This window comes from Erythrolamprus reginae, chromosome 3 (genome assembly GCF_031021105.1).
Source record: "Erythrolamprus reginae isolate rEryReg1 chromosome 3, rEryReg1.hap1, whole genome shotgun sequence".
Lineage (NCBI taxonomy): Eukaryota > Metazoa > Chordata > Lepidosauria > Squamata > Dipsadidae > Erythrolamprus > Erythrolamprus reginae.
Window position 1 is genome coordinate 139,838,120 of NC_091952.1, and position 19,486 is coordinate 139,857,605.

At 44.1% G+C, this 19,486-nt stretch overlaps 1 protein-coding gene across 4 annotated transcripts in view; it reads left to right on the top strand.

Annotated features, from left to right (window-relative positions):
• SUCO (SUN domain containing ossification factor) overlaps window positions 1–19,486 on the top strand; it is a 279,446-nt gene that overhangs the window by 137,285 nt on the left and 122,675 nt on the right. For 2 of the 4 annotated variants that reach the window (XM_070746846.1, XM_070746847.1), the window contains exons 12-13: window positions 5,164–5,184; window positions 5,380–5,435. In XM_070746846.1, the coding sequence (XP_070602947.1) occupies window positions 5,164–5,184; window positions 5,380–5,435 (77 nt within the window). The remainder of the gene's footprint in view (window positions 1–5,163; window positions 5,185–5,379; window positions 5,436–19,486) is intronic. The other 2 variants (XM_070746848.1, XM_070746849.1) reach the window with 1 other exon arrangement.

The window sequence follows — 19,486 nt, forward strand, 5'->3', positions numbered from 1 at the left end:
AGGGGGGATTTGGGATGCCCCCATGGAAGAGGTGTCCTCCATGCTGCTGTGGCCATTTGATCCTGTTCCTTCTCCCCTATGTGTTTCTAAGATTCTTGAAAGAGCTGGCTATTTGGCAAGGATGTTTGAATGCTTCTTTAAATAGTGTAAGTTTGTTTTTCCTTTTTTCCATTTTGCTTATATTGCTTGTTCTTGTTTATTATTATATGTCTTACAGGTAGTCCTCAGCTTAACAACCATTTGTTTAGTGGCTGTTCAAAGTTACAACAGCACTGAAAAAAGTGACTTATGAGTGGTTTTTATATTTACAACTGTTGCAGCATCCCTACATTCACGTGATCAAACTTCGGGTGCTTGGCAACTGACACATATTTATGAAAGTTGTACTATCCCAGGATGACACAATCACCATTTGTAACCTTCCCAGTTGACTTCTGGCAAGTAAAGTCAGTGGGGAAAGCCAGATTCACTTAACAACCATATGATTCGCTTAACCATTGCAGTGATTCGCTTAATAGCTGTGGCAAAAAGGTCATAAAATTTAACAATTATTTTGTTTATCAACCAATTTTGAGCTCAATTGTGGTCATAGGTAAAGGACTACCTATATTAGCTGTAATGTTTACTTGTGAAAAGTAGCCATTAGTAATCAGGTGGTATATAAATTTAATTGCTTCTCATTACTATTTAATTACTATTAAATGGTAATTGGTATTACTTCTACACTTGTTCCAGAAGGCAAACAGGAAAAACATAATGTTAAGTAATCATGTATCTTTCATTAACCTTATAATCACATTTCTTCCATTTAAAAAGAAATAAAAGTAATAAAAGGAGGCTGATGAGCAGTTAAGAAATATGAAATATAAATAAAAAAAATGAAATTATTATTATTAATATTTATTAGATTTGTATGCCACCCCTCTCCGAAGATTCAGAGCAGCTCACAACAACAAAACAGTACAAATCCAATAGTTAAAAACAATTTAAAAACCCTTAATATAAAAAACAGTCATACATCTCAGATAAACCATACATATAATGGAAACGGCCCAGGAGAATCAATTTCCCCATGCCTGATGGCAGAGGTGGGTTTTAAGGAGTTTGCGAAAGCCAAGGAGGGTGGGGGCAATTCTAATCTCCGGGGGGAGTTGATTCCAGAGGGTCGGGACCCCTGTGTTCCGCCAGACGACATTGTTTTGTCGACGGGACTTGGAGAAGGCCAACTCTGTGGGACCTAACCGGTTGCTGGGATTCGTGCGGCAGAAGGTGGTCCCGGAGATATGAAATGATAAATAAAATGGAAATTAAAAAACAGACCCCTTTATTGGATTCTTTGTTTACATATCTGTGTAATCATATAAATCTAATAAACAAACAAACAAATAAATCAGCAAAGTACAGATTATTATATCAAAATATAAAAAAAATTCATTATTGTTCAGCTTGAAAGCCTTGTACACTCCTAGGCTATAATATAGTGACATTTAATGGATGATTGGGATAAATATACTTGTGGGTATGAATGGAATGACTGGTATGATTGGGTTGGTGGGGGTGGGTGGGGTTATGGTATGGATGAGATGATTGATAATAGTATGAATGAGAGATTTGGCCCACCTGACGCTCGGGAGACAGGAGAGGAAGGGGCACTGATCTCTGGGGTGGCAGAGGGTCGGAATATTCCAGTGTTGCTGGGGAGAGGCAGATATGGCGGGGGCCACAGAGTTGGCCGTTCCAGGGGAACGAGGGATCGTTGCTTAATAACGGTCCCTTGTTCTGGCTCTGTGAGCCCAATCTTGGGTACTGGTGATGAGTGTAACTCTGGCCCTGGGCTCAGGTTGCTGCTGCTTAATGCCAGGTCGGTGGTAAATAAAGCTCTCCTCATCCGGGATTTGATCCTGGATGAGGAGGCCGACCTGGCATGTATTACTGAAACCTGGCTGGGCCCAGAGGGAGGTGTTCCTCTCTCTGAAATCTGCCCAGCCGGGTTTCAGATATGGCATCAACCTCGACCCCAGGGAAGGGGGGGAGGAGTGGCTATCATAGCCAGGGAGAGCCTTTGCCTGCGTAGACTCATTGCTCCGGAAATTGCGGGTTGCGAGTCTCTCTTGCTGAAGTTGGACTTAGGGGTTCAGGTGGGCTTATTTCTCACGTACCTGCCTCCCAGCTGCGTGTCAAAAGCCCTGCCTGTGCTGCTCGAGGAGGTAGCCGGGTTGGCGGTGGAGTTCCCCGGACTCATTGTCCTGGGGGACTTCAACCTGCCGTCACTCGGCGAAACCTCTGGGTTGGCACAGGAGTTCATGGCCACCATGACAGCCATGGACCTGACCCAAGTAGTACAGGGACCGACTCACGAGGGAGGGCACGCACCTGACATGGTATTCCTTTCCGAGCAATTGAGTAATGGTCTGAGACTAAGGGGCTTAGAAGTGTTGCCTTTGTCATGGTCAGACCATTTTCTACTACGGCTTGACTTCCTGGCTCCAATCCTTCCCCGCAGGGAGGCGGAACCAATAAAGATGTTCCACCCCAGACGCCTGATGGACCCAGAGGGCTTTCAGACGGCGCTTCGGGTTATTCCAGAGGCACTCGTCCACACTTCGGCGGAGTCTCTTGCAGAGGCCTGGAACAGGGCTGCTGCGGAGGCTCTTGACCGGATTGCGCCTTTGCGACCTCTCCGTGGCCCTAGACCCCGTAGAGCTCCATGGTTCAACGAGGAGCTCCGGGAGTTGAAACGCCAAAGAGACGTCTAGAGAAGCGATGGAGGAAGAGTAGGTCTGAATCTGATCGAACACTTGTAACAGCTTTTATTAAGACTTACAAAGTGGCGCTCAAGGCGGCAAGATGCGCGTACCATGCCGCCTTGATTGCATCAGCGGAATCCCGCCAAGCCGCTCTGTTTAGGGTGACCTGCTCCCTTCTTAACCAGGGGGGAGTTGGGGAGCCCTTGCAGAGTAGTGCCGAGGATTTTAACACGTTTTTTGCTGATAAAGTCGCTCAGATCCGGGCCGACCTCGACTCCAATTGTAAAACAGAGTCGACTGACAACGAGTCAGTCGAGGTGACTGGGGCACGTACTTGTCCACCTGTCTGGGAAGAGTTTGATCTGGTGACACCTGATGAAGTGGACAAGGCCATTGGAGCTGTGAGTTCCGCCACCTGTTTACTGGATCCGTGTCCCTCCTGGTTGGTCTCGGGCCAGCAGGGAGGTGACACGGAGCTGGGCCCAGGAGATTACCAACGCTTCCTTGGGGAGGGGAGTTTTTCCAACACTCTATAAAGAAGCGCTTGTGCGCCCCCTCCTCAAGAAGCCTTCCCTGGACCCAGGCGTACTTAATAACTATCGTCCAGTCTCCAACCTTCCCTTTATGGGGAAGGTTGTTGAGAAGGTGGTGGCACTCCAGCTCCAGCGGTCCTTGGAAGAAGCCGATTATCTAGGTCCCCAGCAGTCGGGTTTCAGGCCCGGTTACAGCACGGAAACCGCTTTGGTCGCGTTGATGGATGATCTCTGGCGGGCCCGGGACAGGGGTTTATCCTCTGTCCTGGTGCTCCTCGACCTCTCAGCGGCTTTCGATACCATCGACCATGGTATCCTTCTGCACCGGCTGGAGGGGTTGGGGGTGGGAGGCACTGTTCTTCAGTGGTTCTCCTCCTACCTCTCTGGCCGGTCGCAGTCGGTGTTAGTGGGGGGTCAGAGGTCGGCTCCGAGGTCTTTCCCTTGTGGGGTGCCTCAGGGGTCGGTCCTCTCCCCCTACTATTCAACATCTACATGAAACCGCTGGGTGAGATCATCCAAGGACATGGGGTGAGGTATCATCAATATGCTGATGATACCCAGCTTTACATCTCCACCCCATGCCCAGTCAACGAAGCGGTGGAAGTGATGTGCCGGTGCCTGGAGGCTGTTGGGGCCTGGATGGGTGTCAACAGACTCAAACTCAACCCGGATAAGACGGAGTGGCTGTGGGTTTTGCCTCCCAAGGACAATCCCACCTGTCCGTCCATTACCCTGGGGGGGGGGATTATTGACCCCCTCGGAGAGGGTCCGCAACTTGGGCGTCCTCCTCGATCCACAGCTCACATTAGAAAACCATCTCTCAGCTGTGGTGAGGGGGGCGTTTGCCCAGGTTCGCCTGGTGCACCAGTTGCGGCCCTATCTGGACCGGGACCCATTGCTCACAGTCACTCATGCCCTCATCACCTCGAGGTTCGACTACTGTAATGCTCTCTACATGGGGCTACCTTTGAAAAGTGTTCGGAAACTTCAGATCGTGCAAAATGCAGCTGCGAGAGCAGTCATGGGCTTACCTAGGTATGCCCATGTTTCACCATCACTCCGCAGTCTGCATTGGCTGCCGATCAATTTCCGGTCACAATTCAAAGTGTTGGTTATGACCTTTAAAGCCCTTCATGGCATTGGACCAGAATATCTCCAAGACTGCCTCCTGCCGCACGAATCCCAGCGACGGATTAGGTCCCACAGAGTGGGCCTTCTCCGGGTCCCGTCAACTAAACAATGTCAGTTGGCGGGCCCCAGGGGAAGAGCCTTCTCTGTGGCGGCACCGGCTCTCTGGAACCAACTCCCCCCGGAGATTAGAACTGCCCCTACTCTCCTTGCCTTCCGTAAACTCCTTAAAACCCACCTTTGCTGTCAGGCATGGGGGAATTGAAACATCTCCCCCTGGGCATGTTTAATTTATACATGGTATGCTTGTGTGTGTGTCTGTTAGTTTATGGGTTTTTTTAAATTTCTAAATATTTTAATTAATTGCATTATTTATGATTTGTTTCACTTGTTGTGAGCCGCCCCGAGTCTTCGGAGAGGGGCGGCATACAAATCCAAATAATAAATAATAATAAAATAAATTTATTTCTGTTTTATTGAGGGCTTTTTTTCTCTCTAGCATTCATCTGTAATTTTGAAGCATGCCAGGTATTTGGCTGCATAACAAATAGCTGTGATAATTTGACTGCATGTTGTAACTTGTAGTGAGCATCTTGTCATTTTCTGCAAGAGCATTGCTGTATGGTTGTTGGGAGAGGGGAGGAAGAACAATTTACATTCACTATTATTAATTGCACAATAGCCAATTTATTGCCTGCAGCATGCATGTATTTGACTGATGCTTTCTTTTCTTTTTTTCTTTTCTCTTACTTCAGATGTTCATCAAGTATATAAAGGTTAGCAATATTTTCATAATATTGAAAGCCTAAAGCATGGGTACACTTTTGTGGCTCTGCATACTAATGCATGAAAAGAACAGAGCCTGAGAATATTCATTCTGTTAACTTTGTGTGAAGTTTTATTTTATTTTTACTTTATACAAGAACTATTAATCATTTTCACTTTTCAGTTATAATTTTTTTATTTTTCAGGTGGAATTAGTTTCACATTTTGGATCGGAACATTTCTGTCCTTTAAGCCTTATAAGGTATTAATGAAAAATATTATTTCTATGCTTTTTATATCCTTAAAACAAGATATTTCTGTTTCATGATATTTGCAAACATTCCTTTATATAAACTAATACAGTATTTGAATATATAAAGATCAGTGTGAAAAAGTTGAAAAGTCAAGTCTGTTGCAAGATACAATCTGAGTCAATCATTGGGACCAGAGAACCTCTCCCTATCAGAATGCACACTTCAAGATATTCTGTTTGTTGTATTTAGGTGCTGCCTTCTTATTGATTGATTGATTGATTGATTGATTGATTGATTGGTTGGTGTGTTAATGACCGGTTATTGGCTGTGACTTACTTGTGCTGCCAAGTCCTTTGCTCCTAAGTATATGATCAGCTGGTAGTAAATCAACACTTCTGTTGATTGGAAAGGGGCCTGTTTCCCAGATTTTAATAATTTCCTTGGCTATCTTTGTAGCTGCATGGCCAACAATCTTAGTAGTGAAATTAATATGTGTCTTTGTTCATTGCAATGTGAGGCTACCAATTAAGCTTCCTCATCTGACTGCTTTTTTGTGTTCTGGTGGTAGCTTTCTCCCCATCTTTCCTACATAGTCATAGGGGCAATCCATGCAGAGGATCTGGTAGATTACACTGGAAGTACCACCTCCAAGCAATCTTTGCAATATATGATTTGTCCTGTAGTCTGTAGGCAATGCATGATGCCCACTTGCAGATATTGGGAACTGTGTTGCATTGCTTCAAACATATTTTTGTATACATGGCAAGCTGTGCCATATAGTTGGTCCTTCTTTCTACATTTCTTTTCCTCACATATTGCGCAGGAATCTTGTAATAAATGCTTGTAAGTACCTATTCTGCCTGAACTGTTAATGTAGGTACCTTTGGTCCAGTTCTCTAGCTTGCTGGGTATTGCAGTAGGTTCTCACACAGCCATATAGTATTGAAACTAAGAATGTTTTGAGGGTGGTTAGTGGCATTGTGATATATCATGGTTTCTTACTATCTGTTGACAAGCACATCTAAAATTAGCAATTGTTTAGCCATTTTTTCCTCCATTGTGAATTGTATGTCTGGGAAGATGGAATTCATTATGGTATTAAAGTTTCAGCCTATTTCTTTTGATGATGACATGCCTTTTGTCCATGTAGTAGCACCACAATTTAGGTGTGCAGTTTTAAATGTACAGTGTTCTAGTTCTCACAGGACAGTTTCTGCAATGACTTGCTGATGGATGTCCCTTTTATTTGCTCATACCTTTCCTTTTTAAACATGAAGAAAGTATGTTGACAGTACTGGAATAGGTTCATGATTTGTGTCCAGGTTAGGTTGGTCTGATCTATATTGTACTCTTTTCTTAGTTTTTTTAATCCATTACTTTGTATGTTGTGAGGAGGAATGAATGTAATTAGTCAAAGCAGACCATAATCTTGTTAAGAGCCACATTTAAACTTTGTAGCTGTCAGACTCCACCTTCTTGTCCTGCCATTATGTTGGAAGGGTAAGAGGAAGCTTGTTCACATTTTAGCTTGCTTTTTGCTTTTGCTGTAACCATTTGGGAATTAGAGAGGGAGAGCATCTTCAGAGACAAAGCAATCTCTCTCCCAGCTGGCTTCAGCCCATCTCCAAGGCCATCATTCATTCATTCATTCATTCATTCATTCATTCATTCATTTATTAGATTTGTATGCCGCCCCTCTCCGTAGACTCGGGGCAGCTCACAATACAATAAAACAGTTCATGACAAATCTAATAATTTACAATTTAAAATATTTTTTAAAACCCGTTATTAAAAAGACATACATACAAACATACCATACATAAATTATACAGGCCCGGGGGAAATATCTCAGTTCCCCCATGCCTGACGACAAAGGTAGGTTTTGAGAAGTTTACGAAAGGCAAGGAGGGTAGGGGCAGTTCTAATCTCTGGGGGGAGCTGGTTCCAGAGAGTCAGTGCCGCCACAGAGAAGGCTCTTCCCCTGGGGCCGGCCAACCGACATTTTTTAGTTGACGGGACCCGGAGAAGGCCCACTCTGTGGGACCTAATCGGTCGCTGGGATTCGTGCAGCAGAAGGCGGTCCCGGAGATATTCCGATGCCATGAAGGGCTTTATAGGTCATAACCAACACTTTGAATTGTGACTGGAAACTGATCGGCAACCAATGCAGACTGCGGAGTGTTGGTGTAACATGGGCATACCTGGGGAAGCCCATGACTGCTCTCGCAGCTCCATTCTGCATGATCTGAAGTTTCGGAACACTTTTCAAAGGTAGCCCCATGTAGAGAGCGTTACAGTAGTCGAACCTTGAGGTGATGAGGGTATGAGTGACTGTGAGCAGTGAGTCCCGGTCCAAATAGGGCCGCAACTGGTGCACCAGGTGAACCTGGGCAAACGCCCCCCTCGCCACAGCTGAAAGATGTTTCTCTAATGTGAGCTGTGGATCGAGGAGGACACCCAAGTTGCGGACCCTCTCCGAGGGGGTCAATAATTCCCCCCCCCCAGGGTAATGGACGGACAGATGGAATTGTCCTTGGGAGGCAAAACCCACAGCCACTCCGTCTTATCGGGGTTGAGTTTGAGTCTGTTAACACCCATCCAGGCCCCAACAGCCTCCAGATGATACTTCATCCCATGCCCTTGGATGATCTCACCCAGCGGTTTCATGTAGATATTGAATAGCAGGGGGGAGTGGACCGACCCCCTAGGCACCCCACAAGGGAGAGACCTCGGGGTCGACCTCTGGCCCCCCACTAACACCGATTGCGACCGACCGGAGAGGTAGGAGGAGAGCCACTGAAGAACAGTGCCTCCCACTCCCAATCCCTCCAGCCGGTGCAGAAGTATACCATGGTCGATGTTATCGAAAGCCGCTGAGAGGTCAAGAAGCACCAGGACAGAGGATAAACCCCTGTCCCGGGCCCGCCAGAGATCATCCATCAACACGACCAAAGCAGTTTCCGTGCTGTAACCAGGCCTGAAACCCGACTGCTGGGGACCTAGATAATCGGCTTCCTCCAAGGACCGCTGGAACTGGAGCGCCACCACCTTCTCAACAACCTTCCCCATAAAGGGAAGGTTGGAGACTGGACGATAGTTATTAAGTACAGCTGGGTCCAGGGAAGGCTTCTTGAGGAGGGACTGCACAAGCGCCTCTTTATAGGGTGTTGGAAAGGACCCCCTCCCGAAGGAAGCATTGACAATCTCCTGTACCCAGCTCCATGTCACCTCCCTGCTGGCCGAAACCAGCCAGGAGGGACACGGATCCAGTAAGCAGGTGGTGGAACTCACAGCTCCAATGGCCTTGTCCACTTCATCAGGTGTCACCAGATCAAACTCTTCCCAGACAGGTGGACAAGTAGGGGCCCCAGTCACCTTGACTGGCTCGTTGTCAGTCGACTCTGTTTTACAATTAGAGTCGAGGTCCGCCCGGATCCGAGCGATTTTATCAGCGAAAACGTGTTAAAATCCTCAGCACTACTCTGTAAGGGCTCCCCAACTCCCCCCTGATTAAGAAGGGAGCGGGACACCCTAAACAGAGTGGCCAGGCGGGATTCCGCTGATGCAATCAAGGCGGCATGGTACGCGCATCTTGCCGCCTTGAGCGCCACTTTGTAAGTCTTAATAAAAGCTCTTACAAGTGTTCGATCGGATTCAGACTTACTCTTCCTCCATCGCTTCTCTAGATGTCTCTTCTGGCGTTTCAACTCCCAGAGCTCCTCGTTGAACCATGGAGCTCTATGGGGTCTAGCACCATGGAGAGGTCGCAAAGGCGCAATCCGATCAAGAGCCTCCGCTGCATCCTTGTTCCAGGCCTCGACAAGAGACTCCGCCGAACTGTGGACGAGTGCATCTGGAATAGCCCCAAGCGCCGTCTGAAAGCCCTCTGGGTCCATCAGGCGTCTGGGGCGGAACAACTTAATCGGTTCTGCCTCCCTGCGAGTAAGGATCGGAGCCAGGAAGTCAAGCCGTAGTAGAAAATGGTCTGACCATGACAAAGGCAATGCTTCTAAGCCCCTTAGTCTCAGACCATTACTCAATTGCTCAGAGAGGAATACCGTGTCGGGTGCGTGTCCTCCCTCGTGAGTTGGACCCTGTACTACTTGAGTCAGGTCCATGGCTGTCATGGTGGCCGTGAACTGCTGTGCCAGTCCAGAGGCTTTGCCGAGTGACAGCAGGTTGAAGTCCCCCAAGACAATAAGTCCAGGGAACTCCACCGCCAACCCGGCTACCTCCTCGAGTAGCACAGGCAGGGCTTTTGACACGCAGCTGGGAGGCAGGTATATGAGAAACAAGCCCACCTGAACCCCTAAGTCCAACTTCCTCAAGAGAGACTCGCAACCTGCAATCTCTGGAGCAATGAGTCCACGTAGGCAAAGGCTCTCCCTGGCTATAATCGCCACTCCTCCCCCCCTTCCCTGGGGTCGAGGTTGATGCCATATCTGAAACCCGGCTGGGCAAATTTCAGAGAGAGGAACTCCTCCCTCTGGGCCCAGCCAGGTTTCAGTAATACATGCCAGGTCGGCCTCCTCATCCAGGATCAAATCCCGGATAAGAAGAGCTTTATTTACCACCGACCTGGCATTGAGTAGCAGCAGCCTGAGCCCAGGGCCAGAGTTACACTCGTCACCAGTGCCTTGAGTTGAGCTCATGGAGCCGGAAGAAGGAATCGCTATTAGGCAGCGATCCCTCATTCCCCTGGAACGGCTAACTCCATGGCCCCCGCCATATCTACCTCTCCCCAGCGACACCGGAATATTCCGACCCTCTGTCACCCCAGAGATTGGTGCCCTCTCCCCTCCTGCCTCTCCAGCGTCAGGTGGGCCAAACATTTCATTCGTACTATAACCATTCATCACATCCATACCATAGTCCCATCCACCTGCCCCATCCCATCCACCCCATTCAATCGACCCCTTTCATAATAATCATAGGCATCCATCACTAAAAAAATCCCAATAAATAATTAAAAGTAAGTTAATTAAAATACTAGTACAAAATCCCATTTCATTCCACCACCACCACCAGTATATATAATTTAGCACTCTTAAAAATTAACTTAAAAACATAAGACATAAGAATATAAAACAAAAATAACATAGGAGTGGTTGATTAGCATGTAATTCTTAAAGAGTAGCAGCAAGAGTGTGTCAAACTCTAGGCTAATTAAGTTCTTATTAAGGGAGTCCAGTGCTAATGATAAAGTAGTCTCTTCAGTGCTGTCCCCTGCCACTGACCCGTTTTTGTTAGTCTTAATTGGTGACATCTCCAGGCCCCCCGCCTTCCGAACCTCCATATGGCCTCCAAACTGTCCCTGAGTCGCCTCCGCTCAGCTCTCAAAAAAGCTCCTCGCAGTCTCTTCCTCCTCCGTTCCAACTCTGCACCCCACGGGAATAGATGGTCCAGTCTGCTGCATCGGTCGGCAACCCCTCCGACGCCAAGCGCCCCCACCATCCGGCGTCCCGGCGTCCCGTGGCCATACGCTCCATCATACCTTGAGGGTGAATTTCTTTGCATCTCAGAAATTCCCAAAACAACTTTGTGGCATCACATTGGTTGCTGATGGACAGGTTAGGAGGATTAGCCTTGCGGAAATGAAAGAATGCTGTTTGTATTATATGGGCCTTTTCAGATTTCACCTTGTACTCCTGCAATCACTTTTCTTTCAGTAAAAGTTCTTCTGATTCAATTTAATGGATTAAAAGTCCTGAGAGACTAGGTTAGGCAGTTCCTTATATTAGACAAAATCTACAAAGTCAGTCAACCCAGAGAAGCACACTCTGCATACGATGTCAGTGAGGAATCTGAGTGTGGGAGGGGGTTGGGGGGAGGAGAGCATCATCCAGATCTTCCCCTGGGCTGGACTTCTCCCGATGGACGGAGGAGGTTGGAAGTCTAGAAGACCAAGACCCTGGCGGTCCATTGGAGTCAGAAAGAAGGAAGTTTAGGAAGGAAAAAACAAGGAGGTGGCCATTATCTGAGACAGTCGGTAGTAAAAGAGGCAATTAGACCTGAAACAGCTCAAGGAAGAGGACAAGGAAGGCAAAGAATCTGATCAAGCATACCTAATAATGAAAGAAGCCATGCAGTTGATGATGAATATCTTCCAAACCCTGAAGACATGTGAAGCACATACCAAGCTGCTGCCAGAGAGGCCCAGCAAACCCAAGAGGAAGAGGATGGAGGATGAGCTTCAGTGCTAGATACCATGGCAGGGGTTTTGCCAAACCCAGCTACTGCCTCAACTATGGCAGGCACAGCACCTGGGGGAGCACTGGGGCTGCTGTCCCTGGGGGAACTGACCAGGCAAGACCTAAGCACTGAAAAATCTCATCCCTTGGTGTGAAGTTTGATGGAGAACTCTAACAGCTGGCCCATAAACTAACCTATGTGCAAGAGGGAGTGGGTAGGAGATCCCTACTGAAGCTGCCAAGGAAGGGGCCATAGCCCACTGAATAGTGACCATCTACAATGTGAATGCACCAAAGCTAAGAAACTTTGATCACTTTATGACAGCACTTGCCCAGCACACACACCCTTGCCGATCTTAATCAAGGGACCACAACAAAATTGTGCATCAAAGCCTAAGAGTGGGGACATAGTACACCAAGGAATTTCACAACTGGCATATGCTGACTCAATGACTGGCCCGAAGATATCAATTTCTTCATAGAAGTGCTAAATGATGACCTGTACAATGCCTGCATCTCAAGGGAGCCCTGCCATCCTTCGTGACTGGCATATGCTGGCTGAGGAGGTAGACATCAATCAAGCATGTAACTGGTACCACTCGACCTAACTGTGAAAGAAACCAAAAACTGGCCTGGAGAAAAGAGGTGGTGAAACCGCAAAACCTACAGCCCTGCTCTACCACCTGCTTCAAATGTGGCCAAGAGGGACATCATGCAGCAGTGTGCAAAGTGCCACCTAGCCAAGAAGACCCCTCTTGGGGCCCCTGGGAAAGCCACCAAGACTGTGAGCCAGAGAAAGGGCACTGAATGGAATGGAGATTATTGCGTTCACCCCATCATGGAAGTGGGACGAGGAAACTCTGATTAAACCAACCGATGGCCAGGGGCTAACCAACACTGACAATGACCCGCTCATAAGTAGCCCAGTCACACTAGTGGTGTTCCCTGTAGAGTTACATTTTGACTGTTTGTTCCGGATCTAAACTATATGTACTGAAAGCCAGAGACTGTTGATCCTGGGGAAAAATCATTAGTCCAAGTCTACTGGGAACTTTAGCATTGTAAAAACTCTACATCTAATCAAAAGGCATCTCTGAAAAAATACATTAAAAGCTATGTGGCATGTCTGCCTCTGTCAAGCGTTCACAAGGGAAAACCCCTGCACTCCTCCAAATAATCGTGGCATCATCAGAACCCTGGAGAGAGATCTCAATGGACTTTATTGTGGAGCTTCCAGAAAGCTCTGGGAATATAATTACCATCTTTTTCAAAGCATAAGATACACCTAGCTAGCGTCCTTAGTCTGGTCAGCTTCAGCACATTATTTTATCCCCTGGTTAGGGCTTTAAAAAAAACTTATTTGGAGAGAGTAACAATGAAAGAGCTTGCAAGCCAGCAAGAGCTGGGAACATCATTAGCACCTGGAAAGAAACATTTGGAGCAAATTAGACCAATGAAAAAAAATCCTGCAAAGACTTAGGGCGTGGAAAACATTCTTTGCAGAGAGTAACAATGAAAGAGCTTACAAGCCGATAAGAGCTGGGAAAATTGTTAGCACCCTGGTTAGGGCTGGAAAGAAACATTTGGAGCAAGTAGAGAATGAAAAAAAACCCCTACAAAGACAGGGTTTGGAAAACATTCTTAGCAGAGAGTAACAGTAAAAGAGCCTGCAAGGTAAGAGCTGGGAAGATCATTAGCAGCTAGTTAGGGCTGGGGGGGGGAGAGTGGGGGGGAGCTACATTCAGAGTATAAGACACCCCCAAATTATCAGCCTTTTTTAGGGAGGAAAAAGGTTTGTCTTATACTACGAAAAATACGGTATATGTGTATTGACTGATCTATTTTATAAACAAGTGCATTTTGTTCCCAGTCAGAAGATTCTACAGCACAGAGGGTTGGCCAAATTATTTTTACACCATGTATATAGACTACACAGAGCCTCCCAACACATTATCTCTGTTGGGAAGTGCAGTTCGCCTCTAAGGTTTGGAGGGAAATCCTAAAATTACTTTTGCCGAACTTCCGGGTTCGGGGTTCGGGGGGGGGTACTGGGAAGCCCCCCAGGCCGGCTGTGACATTTTAAAACAGCCGTGCGGCTTCCCAGCTGTCTCCGAACGCCGAACGCGGAAGTTCGGGTTTGGCGTTCGGCTTCGGGAGACAGCTGGGAAGCCGCGCGGCTGTTTTAAAAGGTGACAGCCGGCCTGGGGGGCTTCCCAGCACCCCCCGAACCCTGAACCTTTGCCGAACTTCCGGGTTTGGGGTTCGGGGGGGTGCTGGGAAGCCCCCCAGGTCGGCTGTGACCTTTAAAACAGCCGCGCGGCTTCCCAGCTGTCTGCCGAAGCCGAACGCCAAACCCGAACTTCCGCGTTCGGTGTTCGGAGACAGCTGGGAAGCCGCGCGGCTGTTTTTAAAGGTGACAGCCGGCCTGGGGGGCTTCCCAGCACCCCCCCGAACCCTGAACCTTTGCCAAACTTCCGGGTTCGGGGTTCGGGGGGGGGTGCTGGGAAGCCCCCCAGGCCATCTGTCACCTTTTAAAACAGCCGCGCGGCTTCCCAGCAGTCGCCGAATGCCGTTTTTTTGCCGGGGGGGCTGGTTTCACGGATTAATTGACTTTACATTGTTTCCTATGGGAAACAATGTTTCGTCTTATGAACCTTTCGTCTTACGAACCTCCTCCTTGCACCAATTAAGTTCGTATCATGAGGTATTACTGTATTCTGTTGGCCTTACCTTCCAATTCCAGTCTGTGAGGTTTGCAAAGTAAGTCCTGCACTTGGCTGAATGATGGGGGCTGTCAGGTGGGCGGGACAATTTGGGTAGGAAAGCCTGTGCTGGCCAGATTAATGGCCCATGGGTCGTAGTTTGAGGACTCTTGTCTTAGGTGTTACATTAATTGTAAGCAAGGTAACAATTGATTTGTTGGCAGAACCCAAGCTTTTTAGGATTGACGGCCCTGTCTACCTTTCCACCTGCTTCTTGCAGTCTTTACAACCATTATAGAAGCTGGGACCTAAGTTTGTAGGGCCCTTCCTAATTAAGTGCATCATTAACTCAGTGACTGTATAATTATATTTGCTCATGTCTCTTCAACTGATTCACCCTGTATTTCATTGTAGCTTATTAAATGAGATCACCTTTCCCATTAGACCTGAACTTTCACCAATCACACAAACTTTAATGGTAGAAGGAGAGCAGCACTTTGAAATCAGGATAATTTTAGACCTCCATAGACATAGGGGGAACCCGAGACTTCCGGGGTGGGGCCAAGCTGAAGCAACATACAAACTAGCAGCTCCTGGCTTGTACTCGAGATTTCTCGTTTAAAAGGCCACATAGTGGTGTCAATTCTTCCCGGTGAGAGGAATTCCAGCAAGGGGAAGCACTCTGGGGCAGATGGGGCGCAACCCCTCCCCCTGCGGGTGGCAGAACCCCCGTATTTGAACGGGCCTCGATCGTAACATTGGAAATGGAGAAATCGGCATATTTCCTCCGTTTCCAAAACATCTCTGAAAATGCAGACAAAGACTTATTCAACAAACTAGCACAGCTAATTAGTGAAAATACACAAATTGATCTTGAAGAGGTGAAAAATCACATTGATGAAATATATAGAATTCAGAAAATTATGCCAAGAACCACAGACTACCGAGAGAAGTTCATCTAAGATTCACTAAAAAATCTATAAGAGATGAAATATATAAAACAACAAGAAATGAAAAAATTATCTACCAAGAAAAAGAAATAACAGTCCTCAAACTGTCGGAATAAGGGAGAAAAGGAGAGATTATCATTATTTCACAGCCAAGTTAATGAGAAGGGGAATACCATTTTGATGGTTAATTCCAGACGGACTTCTGATATCATGGAATGGGAGGAAAATCAAAATTGACTCGTTCGAAAAAGCGGATTATTTTATTAAAAAACATCTAGAAAAAGAAGAAGATAACCACCAAGGTATAGAAGATCGACCACGTGAGGAAGGATTGGGGGAGGAGAGAAGAGAGGAAGAACAGGACAAAGGAGAACAACAAAAGGAAGACAGAGTTACAACAAGAGCGGCGACAAAGCGTCAGTAGAGGGAAGGAAAGAAATTAAAAAGAAAGAAAGAAGACAAAAATGACGAAAACACTTGATCTAATTTCAATAAATATTAACGGATTGAATTCACCTATTAAAATTCACCTATTAAAAGGAGACAATGATGAAATTAATAAAACAAAATTCAGATATATTATGCCTACAAGAAGTACATATAAGAAACCAGGATCGTAAATTGTTAGAAAATAAAAAATTAGGTAAATTATTTACAGCATTAACAGATTCAAAAAAAAAGAGGGATAGCTTTATACATTAGGGATACACTACAATCGGAAAAAATTTATTCGGATGAAAAAGGAAGAATATTAAGTGTAAGAATTAAAATAGGAAATAAAGAAATAGTGATAATAGCAATCTATGCCACAAATTTCAAACAGAAACAATTTTATAAAAAATTAGCAGAACATGTAGGACAGATAGAAAAAGGGAATATTTGTATTATTGGGGATTATAATGTGGTGTTTGACATTAAAAAAGATTATAAAACCATGAGGAAAAAATCGAAAGACAGGAAAACATTACCATCAGAATTTCATGAGATGGTAAGAGAGCACAGATTGGCAGATATTTGGAGAGAGAGACACCCACGAAACCTGGAATATACTTTCTACTCACCACCCCAGAAATCTTGGTCTAGGATAGACATGATTTGGGCAGATAAAGAAATTGGAAAATTAATCCACGAGATTGAAATAGGCCCGAATCTGTGGGCAGACCACCACCCAATATTGATAAAAATTAAAATGCCGACTATAGGACATCACCATTGGTCTATAAATCAAACCTAATTCCAAGATGACAACTACATTAATCATATTAAACAAGAACTTAGAGTATTTCTTAAAGATAATTGGAACACCGACACCACCGTTCAGAATATTTGGGACACAATAAAAGCATTTATGAGAGGATTAACAATAGCCTATTTAGCTAAAATTAAGAAATCTAAAGATAAAAAACTAAATGAATATAAGAATAAATTAAAACATTTAGAAACAGAAATTCAAAAAGATCTTCAAAATGAGAAAATAAGGGAAGAAAGGGATAGAATAAAACATAATATTAACTTAATAATACAAGACAAAATTGTTGCAAAATTAAAAACGACTAAATTTGAAAACGCGAATAAAATAGGTAGATGGTTAACATATAAATTAAAAAAAGAGGAAGAAGAACGACATATACAAGTCTTAGAGGATAAAAACGGAGAGATTCAATACACAACGGAGAAAAAAAAGAATATAGCGGTTGATTATTATGCTGATTTATACCAAAGGGAAGAAACAAATAAAGATCAATTAAATAAATATTTAGAAGACGCAAACGTAGAAAAAATATCAGATTTAGACAAAGATACATTAAACAATGAAATAACCCTAACAGAAGTCGAGAATGCGATAACCAAACAAAAAAATAATAAAACACCAGGCCCAGATGGGATACCCGCTGAATTCTATAAAGAATTAAAGGAATTATTAGGAGAAATTTTAGTGATTATATTCAATGAAGTCCTAGAAAAAGGAGTACAGTGTTTCCTCGATTTTCGCGGGTTCGAACTTCGCGAAAAGTCTATACCACGGGTTTTCAAAAATATTAATTAAAAAATACTGCGGGTTTTCCCCCTATACCACGGTTTTTCCTGCCTGATGACGTCATATGTCATCGCCAAACTTTCATCTGCCTTTAATAAATATTTTTTTAAATCAACTTTAATAAATAAACATGGTGAGTAATGATCTAAATGGTTGCTAAGGGAATGGGAAATTGCACTTTAGGGGTTTAAAGTGTTAAGGGAAAGCTTGTGATACTGTTCATAGCCAAAAATAGTGTATTTACTTCCGCATCTCTTCTTCACGGAAATTCGACTTTCGCGGGCGGTCTTGGAACGCATCCCCCGCGAAAATCGAGGGAACACTGTATTACCTGCAACTTGGACACAGGCCCTAGTAAGTATAATTCCAAAAGACCCTGCTAAAAAATATATATATACAAAACTACAGACCAATATCGCTTCTTAATGTTGACTACAAAATTTTTATGTCAATCATGGCAGAGAGATTCAAACCAATCTTGAACAAAAGAATAAATGATGACCAAAATGGATTCCTGCCAGGAAGATACATACGAAATAACACAAGAACGATATTGAATATTTTAGAATATTATGAGGCACATTCGGAAAGACAATTAGCGTTAATATTTCTAGATGCACAAAAAGCTTTTGATAACCTGAGATGGGAACTTATTCTAGAACTAATTAAAAAAATGGAATTTGGCTCAAAAATTATAAAAATGATACAAACTATATACCATAATCAGTCAGCCAAAATTATAATTAACGGTGAATTAACAAATTCGTTCCAAATTTTAAAAGGAGTTCACCAAGGATGCCCGCTATGCCCGCTTCTATACATCTTAGCGGTGGAAACATTGCTTAACCAAGTGAGAACTAATGTAAAGATTACAGGCCTGAAGGTAAGGAAACAGGAATTTAAAGTACAGGCCTATGCGGACGATTTGGTATTTATTTTGGATGACCCCATAGAAGCTGGTGAATATTTAATGGAAGAACTAAAACAATATGGAGAAGTAGCAGGTCTAAAAATTAACAAACAAAAAACTAAAATTATAACTAAAAATATGGACCTTAAACAAGAGCAGGAATTAGAAAGAAATTTAGGAATTCAAATTGTTAAAAAAGTAAAATATTTCGGTATAATATTAACTAAAAGATGCAGTATGATTCAAAATGACAACTATGACACACTCATTAAAAAAATGGAGCAACAATTAATTAGATGGAACAAACTTCATATTTCATTGACAGGGAGGATCGCTACAATTAAAATGTCCATTTTACCTAAATTTTTATATCTATTTCAGATCATCCCAGTAAAACTGAATAAGAATTTCTTTACAACACATCCATTTCTAAATTCATCTGGGAAGGGAAAAAACCAAGGGTAAGATTTAAATTCTTACAAGATAAAGTTACACAAGGAGGATTTGGCCTACCAAATTTTGAAAGCTATTACCAATCAGCAGTTCTGCTCTGGCTAAAAGATTGGATAAATCTCCAAAATCAAAGAGTATTGGCATTAGAAGGGCACAATGTTTTACAGGGATGGCACGGTTTCCTCTGGAATGAGAAAGATAAGATTCCAATATACTTTAAAAACCATATGATTAGAAGCTCTTTAATGAATATTTGGATGAAGATTAAAAAAGAGCACTACCTTAAAATTCCAAGGTGGTACTCTAGCGTGGAAGCTCTTACTCACCCTAATGTATTCCAAATTCAAAAATTGCTGACTTACAACCACATACTTGATGAGAAGGGAAACATCAAAACAAGGCAACAATTAGAAAATCAAAATATTAATATTGACTGGTGGCCTTACTCTCAAATTCGGACAAAATGGAACAAAGACAAAAAGAAAGAGGGAATTCAAGAAAAAGATACTTTAATTGATAAATTACTATTAGGACATGAAAAAATTTTTATAACTAGAATGTATAATTACATAATGGGATACAAAATGGAAACCGAGATAGTAAAAGAAACCATGATTAGTTGGGCTCAAAATATAGGATACAATATTTATCTAGACCAATGGGAGCAAATGTGGAAAAATCTCAAATTAACAAAATCAGTACCATATAAGGAAAATTCACAAAAAATGTTCTATAGATGGCACCTAGCTCCAGCTAGACTAGCTAAAATTTACCCTAATCTGAAGCCAAACTGCTGGAGGTGCAATAACAAATGT